A 7500-nucleotide genomic window follows, 5' to 3' on the forward strand; every position below is an offset into this window, starting at 1 on the left:
GTTATCTATACATATGTATGTATATATGTATGTATGTATGTAAACATGTCGATCGTGTAGGATCGAATAAATCCCTACTAGTGTACTACTCTTTATTTTTTTTTTTTAATATTATTTTATTTTCTTTTTGTTTTTTGTTTTTATTACTTTCTTTTTGTTACTTTTTTTCTTTCTTTCTTTATTGTTTGATTTTTATCTCTTCCGTTTATTTGATTCGAACATGAATGATCAAACGAACCAACGAACAATTATTTGCTCTTTGTAAACTTTGTCATTGATAAACTACAAGAGAATTTCTCATTGGGATTTTATATTTTACAGATACCTTACAACTTCACGATCTTTCCAAATTACATGGGAAATTTCGGCCAACGAGACGCTCAGCAAGAATTGCAATTATACAAATCTGTCGTAGACGTTAGATGTTACGAATTGGCAGCTCTATTTTTATGCAGCATCTTTGTACCGAAATGTGGATCTCGTGGTCACTTGGTTCGACCTTGTCGTAGTCTCTGTTCCGGTAAGTTTATTTTTGTTTTATTTATGTTTTTTTTTCTCACATTGATGTTAAATCGAATGTAGAATTTCAAAAGAAAAAAAAAAAAAAAAAAAAAAAACGTTTGGAATTATTTTGATCGATTGATTTATTTTTTTGTTCATACTTGTATACAAATTAAATGAATCCGATTTAAAAAATATTAAAAAATAAATTTCATTGGAATAATTTTTTGAATTATTTTTCACATGAAATTCGTATATGATATTTTTGAAAGATATATTGCAAGATTGATATCGATGGATTTTTTTTTTATAAGTAAACAAATAAATTATCTCCCATGTATGTTTGTTTGTTTTTTCTTCATACGAATTGAATAAATCAATTTCAAAACGAAAAAGCAAATAAATTTAATTCAAATAATTTTTAATTACTTTTCATATGTCCATGTGAAATTAATATATGAATGAAAAATAATACAAATGATTTATTTAGATCGATGAACTTTTCTAAACGAATAAATTATTCCCTACGTATTTATTTTGTTTTCTTTTAATTTACAGAAACTAAAAGGCGGTGTGGTTTCTTTCTCGAAGTTTTTAGCTTGTCACTTCCCGATTATCTCGAATGTGATCTATTTCCGGAAAACGATAATCCAGATGTATGCGTGGGCCATTTTGAGGTGATAGAAACAAACGCGAGAGCTATGAAACCGGGTAAGTGTTACGACAAATCTAATAAGCTTGATCGAAGATCGAAAGAGGACAATCGTTTCGATCAAACGATCAAAATTGTACAATTTTTCTTTATCGGTCATTAAATCTTTGCTCTTATAATATTTTGATTTTCCATTCTTTCGAAAAATTTTGTGCGAAAATATTTAAACCTTACGCTCTCTCGATAAGATTAATTTGGAGAAAGAGTAAAGAATCCTCGATTAAGAGTTGGATAAGCGGAGGATTAAAATAATCTTGACGGAGCAGTCAGTCGGCATACGAGATTATAACAGCTCCGAGTTTAAGGGCTTTAATAAAATGGAGGAGTATCATCCCTGGCAATTAGATTTCCCTAGGAGAGAATTTTACGATGACAATGGCGTGAAAATTGAGTTTTTCAAAATAAATACAAACATCCTTAAAATCTTTGACAATCAAATTTGATTATTTACAAAAGGAAGTTTAACGATCCGTGAAAATTACATAGCATGAATCTATGAAAATTACAAATTGTTATACATTTTTGCAATGTTAACAATCATATAAATCTGATGAATGAAACGTGATTACATTCACATTTATTTTTCAACTTAACAATTGTTAAACGTGTCTGTGGTAATCTCAAAAATGACAAAATCTGTATACATTTGTATCGTTAAAAATCCTATGAATGTAATCACTCGTATTAAAGATTATTGTTAGAACGAATAATATTCGATTTGTTGAATCAATTGAAAGTAATCGAAAGTTCATATATCTTTTTGAATTAACGTATCTATATTTCTCTATAAAAAGATAACGTATAGAATTCGTACGCATACTTAACGTAGTTAATGCAACAGGTGTGCCGAACGAGATCAATAACGCTTATACAACGTTTTCATCTTAAAACCACGGCTTGTAACTGTTTAATGAATTCTACTTGGTAACGCTTTCGCAGGGACCAAAATTGCTTCGCTGTAGCGTGTACTTGCTCACCACAAACAAAACCGATACCAACTGAGATTACACTTTCCTTAATATAAATGGACAACGGTAACGTTTCGTAATTACTTTCTAGAGAACCTCTGAGCTTCTAAAGAGAATTTACATTGAAATATATTTTGCATCCAATATACATTAATTTTACTTAAAAAAATAAATAGATATATATATATTTTTTTTTACATACATTTTACATGATCTATAGATATATGTATGTGTATATATACAAATTTATACAAATTTAAATACATTATTATAGACATTATTATGTACACTTACGCGTAAAACAATATTCTTGTTAAAATCTATATATTTAAATCACAGTATATACATATATATATATATATGGAATTTATTTGTTTATATAAATTAACAATACATGAAGTAGCAGATAATAAAAAGTACCTATTCGAAAATCGTTTAAAAATACGCTGGCCTCACTCTATTACGGGAGAAAATAGGTAGAAAATATGAAACGGTGAAGAACGTTCGAGTAGTGCTGCACGAGTTGCAATTGCTAAAGCAAACATTGCCGGGATTGAGAGGGTAGGTATTGATCGAGAATAGCAGGATGGTCTTTCGCGTCGAATAATCGGCCGATCGGTGTTCTAGATCGACTCGCAACGATAAATCGAGTCATTTGCGTCTACGCTTAATTAAGGCTTTAAAGTGTGCCAGGACTATCGAAGGTTTGCCTATCAGAGAGTTTCAGTAATTTCAATGTCTACTCTCTCTCTCTCTCTCTCTCTCTCTTTCTCTCTCTCTCTCTCTCTCTCTCTCTCTCTCTCTCTTCCTTTCCCTCTTTGCAATTAATCCTTACCTTCTCTTTCTTCGCTTATCTCCTTTTCACCCTCGTTTGATCAACATTTTCTCTCTCTCTCTCTCTCTCTCTCTCTCTCTCTCTCTCTCTCTCTCTCTCTCTCTCTCTCTCTCTTTCTTTTATTAATTCTCAACGTAATCTAGATCCTTCTATTTTTTACTTTTTACTTTTTACTTTTTTTTTTAAGAGCATGAAAACGACGACGGCTTTTCGGGAAGAAAAAAAAATCAAAAAAAAAAAAAAAAAAGAAAGAAAAAGAAAAAAGAAAAACAATAATTATAAGCGACTTCATTAAAAATTTATCTTTGTAAGAAAAAAATATCTACGTAGAGGATATTTCCAGTAAGCTTCTCATAGCTGTGTTTACAAAAATATATGCACGTATACATACATACATACATACATACATACATATATATATATATATATATATATATATATATATATATATACATAGATAAGTATATGCACGATAGCTTTTGCAAACACATGTTGTTTCCTTGCACACAAATATATAGAGAAATACATTGCCGTTAGACTATAGCTAGTATAGCATGAGAAGGTAGATTTTAAATTCATATTAAACTATCGCACAGTGGATTATATTCGCTAGGCAACGTTACCGCAGTTAGAAGTGGTGGTTTTGCTGTGTTTCCACTCTTCCTCCTACCCCCCTTTCGTGAATATGCAAATCGACTCACGGCGACATTTCAACTAATTACATCGTTATGATTTGCGAAACATAAGTCTATTTGATATCATTTTACTAATTTTTTTTTGTTCGCTGTTTTTTCAGGATATTTTTTTTTTTCTTTTTTTTTATATATTATCAAATAAAGTGAAACGAAATGAAATATAATAAAGAAGAAAAATAGGGGGAGAGAGAGAGAGAGAGAGAGAGAGAGAGAGAGAGAGAGAGAGAAGTGAATCAAACAAAATTGTTAAAAGAATTTCAAAGATTATTGGAATGTTTTGTGTGAATGTTGTCGAGATTAAAATCAATAAATACTATTCTACATACATATACTCTCTCTCTTTTTTCTTTTAATATTTTTCAAAATGATACTCATCGTATTTTTTTTTTCTTTTTTTTTTTTTACAAAGCATAGAAAATCTATGCTTTAAAGAATTATTGAGTGTCTGCTTTTTTTTTCTTGTTGTTGTTTTTATTTTTATATTGGTTCGTTTTTTGTTTGCTTTTTTCTGTTTTCCCTTTTTTTCCCTTTTTTTTTTTAGAATTGCACTTGTGTGTTTACAGTATGCACCAGTGGTTTCCAATGCGACAACAACCGATGTATCCCGGTTGATTGGCTCTGCGACGGTCATTTAGATTGCGCCGATCACAGCGACGAGATCGGATGTGGCGAGTGTGGCTCGATCTTTCTGCCAAAGTTTAATAATAGCAACAAAGGAGATAAAAGGAAATTTACTTTGTCGAAGAGTACTCAAACAAAGGCTACTTTACATTGCGGCGAAAGGAGATGCATGTCAGCTAGTCATATTTGCGACGGAGTTATGGATTGTCCTTGGGGACAGGACGAACGTTATTGTCGTAAGACCATTTTGAAGATCTCTTGTTTATTTATTTATTTTTATTTTTTCGTATTTTTCATCTTAAAATTTAAGATGAAATAAAGAAGATTTCGAACATCTACGTACATTATTTCAAAAATTAACATTCAAATACCATAGGGGTTTTTTTTTTTTCTATGTAAATATTTCTTGTTGTTCAGTGAAACTGAGCCAAAAAAATGGTGACATCGGTAAAGGACTTCTCGAAGTTTACCACGCAGAAATGGGCAAATTTATGCCAGCTTGTATACCACCAAAGGCGCACGTCACCGCCCAAGCTATTTGTTCCCTTCTAGGCTACACGTAAGACTTATCGACCTTCCATCCTCTCTATATCAACGTTTTTCCACACCTTCTCGCTCCTCTCTCGTTTTATTATAAGAAATATTTTTACATTACTATACGTCGTGGAAGAAACGACGCAGTTGAATTATTTACTTGTTTATTTTTTCTTTCTTTCTTCTTCTCTTCTTTTTTATTTTTTTATTTTTTTATCATGTAAACTAGATGAATTAGGCTTTAACTTACTTGTTAATTATCAATTTTTATTATATAAATGATATTTTTATAAATATGATTTATTATATTACACTAACTTTTACTATACTTCATGAAAATAATGTTTATTTACTTTTTTCTTTTCTTATCGTTGAAAACGTATTGATTAGACTTTAACGAATTAGCCAAAGCTAGAATTTTATTAAGTAATACTTTTATAATTATAGTTTGTCTTTTTACATTTTTACTTACAATCCATTGTATATATCAGTATTTGATATTTTTTAGTGTCGCACTTTCATCGACTTTTTCTACCAAAGATGGTAACCTAACAACGATTCAAGCCTTCAATGAATCGAACCAGTATCGGAGATTAACACCAAAACGAAGTTTATTGAAAAAATTTCAAGCGTGCGTAAAGGAGGATGGGGATTATCCGACAGTAAAACTCACTTGTTCCGAATACGGTGAATTTCCAAATATTTATTGTAACATTTTATTTCAATGAGAATTTGATCGGATATATGTGTAAAATAATGGTTTGCCTTGTAAAAATTCTGTTTTTAGCATGTGGCAGGAGATATCCGCTTTATGGTAATTCAAACGTTAAAACCAGAATCGTTGGTGGCGTAGAATCCTCCCCAGGTGATTGGCCCTTTTTAGCAGCACTTTTGGGTGGACCCGAACAAATTTTTTACTGTGCTGGCGTACTCATTTCCGATCAATGGGTTTTAACGGCATCGCATTGCGTTGGAAAGTAAGAGACTCCTTTTCTAATAAAATTGTTATATCTCATCCGACGAATTGACTTGTAATTAAAAATTTGTGAAAAAAGAAAAAATATTTACAGTCTCTCGGATGTATCTGGTTGGACTATTCAATTAGGTATTACCAGAAGACACAGTCACACTTATCTTGGTCAAAAATTAAAGATCAAGAGAGTTATTCGTCATCCTGATTACAGTTTAGGTGTCGTTCATGATAACGACGTTGCCTTGTGTCAGGTATATCTCGAATCGTCGTTTATTAAATTTACATTTTTGTATTATTATTGAATGTTTAAAAATTAAAATGATCAAAACGATATTTTTGTCTATTATCAGCTCGAAAAACGTGTTCAATTTCATGAACATTTGAGACCAGTATGTCTACCAAACGCTACAACCAATCTTGCTCCTGCGACACTGTGCACAGTAATTGGTTGGGGTAAGAAGAACGACACACAGGGTAAGTATTCTAACAAATCAACTTGCACCGTTCTAGAAAAAGTAAATCGATTGAGAGCAGGCTTTAAAAATGCAAAGTGTTTCTCGTGGCGAATAATCGAGTAAATAAGATTGAATGCTTCGGTAAATATACAAATTGAATCGAATCGATATACATCTTTCGTTATATATCTGTATAAAGCGATGTTAAAAAAAAAAAAAAAAATTTCTATTTCTGGATCAACTTCGGAATGATAAGACGATTAATTATAGAAGCTGAATACGAACCGGCTGTAAATGAGGTACAAGTTCCTGTTTTAAACAGAGATGTTTGTAATATGTGGTTGGCTTACAAGGAATTGAATGTAACAGACGGTATGATATGCGCTGGTTATCCAAATGGTGGGAAGGATGCTTGTCAGGTAAATTTAAAAAAAGACAAACACAAAACATAAACAAAGATAAATAAAAAAAATGAATTCTTTTTTTCTTTTTTTGTTTCTTTCTTTTTCTTCTTTTCGCATAAGCCATCGATTATTTCAAACAAGCGCTTTTTATTGTGCTATTTATTACATGTGTTACAATCTAAAGAGTATATTTTATATGCGATTGAAATATAATTAAAACAGTAAAACAGTGTATATTTGATTGAAGGGCGATTCTGGAGGGCCTCTGTTATGTCAAGACAAAGATGACAAAGAGAAATGGTTCGTGGGTGGCATTGTAAGTTGGGGTATAGATTGTGCCCGGCCAAAATTACCCGGTGTTTACGCCTATGTACCGAAATACGTCCCATGGATTCGTAATGAAATGGCCAAGTATTCTGAAAAGGACGAGTCATAATGAAAGCGTTTCTTTCAAACATAATTGTAGTATTATTCAAAGGGAAGAATTCCCTTTGAAGAATATATCTTACAATTGATTCTTAAAACAACAGAAAAAAAAAAAACAATTGGCGAAAGATGAGATATATATCTTGGAGTAGAAAAATGACAATGAGACAATAATCGTGAAAATATAATATATATAACGAGATTAAATTCTAGACAAATATTTTCTGCAAATTTTAACGACATTCTAATTAATACATGCTCGTTAATTAATTTTAACGTTAATTAATTCTGGATAAAATTACGGGACGTCGTTTTTTTTTTTTTTTTATTAAAAGTACGCCTAAAAAGATTTTCAGAAATCCAAAGTGAATATATT

General features: G+C 31.0%; 1 protein-coding gene across 4 annotated transcripts in view; it reads left to right on the forward strand.

The window, feature by feature from the left end:
- Positions 1-7442, forward strand: part of LOC122627407 — a 27937-nt gene extending 20495 nt beyond the window's left edge. For 3 of the 4 annotated variants that reach the window (XM_043808512.1, XM_043808513.1, XM_043808514.1), the window contains 10 exons: positions 322-520; positions 1060-1212; positions 4275-4568; positions 4750-4891; positions 5375-5553; positions 5654-5843; positions 5922-6090; positions 6190-6313; positions 6565-6713; positions 6946-7442. In XM_043808512.1, coding sequence (XP_043664447.1) covers positions 322-520; positions 1060-1212; positions 4275-4568; positions 4750-4891; positions 5375-5553; positions 5654-5843; positions 5922-6090; positions 6190-6313; positions 6565-6713; positions 6946-7134 — 1788 coding nt within the window. In that variant the 3' untranslated portion in view covers positions 7135-7442. The remainder of the gene's footprint in view (positions 1-321; positions 521-1059; positions 1213-4274; positions 4569-4749; positions 4892-5374; positions 5554-5653; positions 5844-5921; positions 6091-6189; positions 6314-6564; positions 6714-6945) is intronic. The other variant, XM_043808515.1, reaches the window with a different exon arrangement.
- Positions 7443-7500: the final 58 nt, after the last annotated feature.

Source organism: Vespula pensylvanica, chromosome 2, assembly GCF_014466175.1.
Source record: "Vespula pensylvanica isolate Volc-1 chromosome 2, ASM1446617v1, whole genome shotgun sequence".
Taxonomy (NCBI): Eukaryota; Metazoa; Arthropoda; class Insecta; order Hymenoptera; family Vespidae; genus Vespula; species Vespula pensylvanica.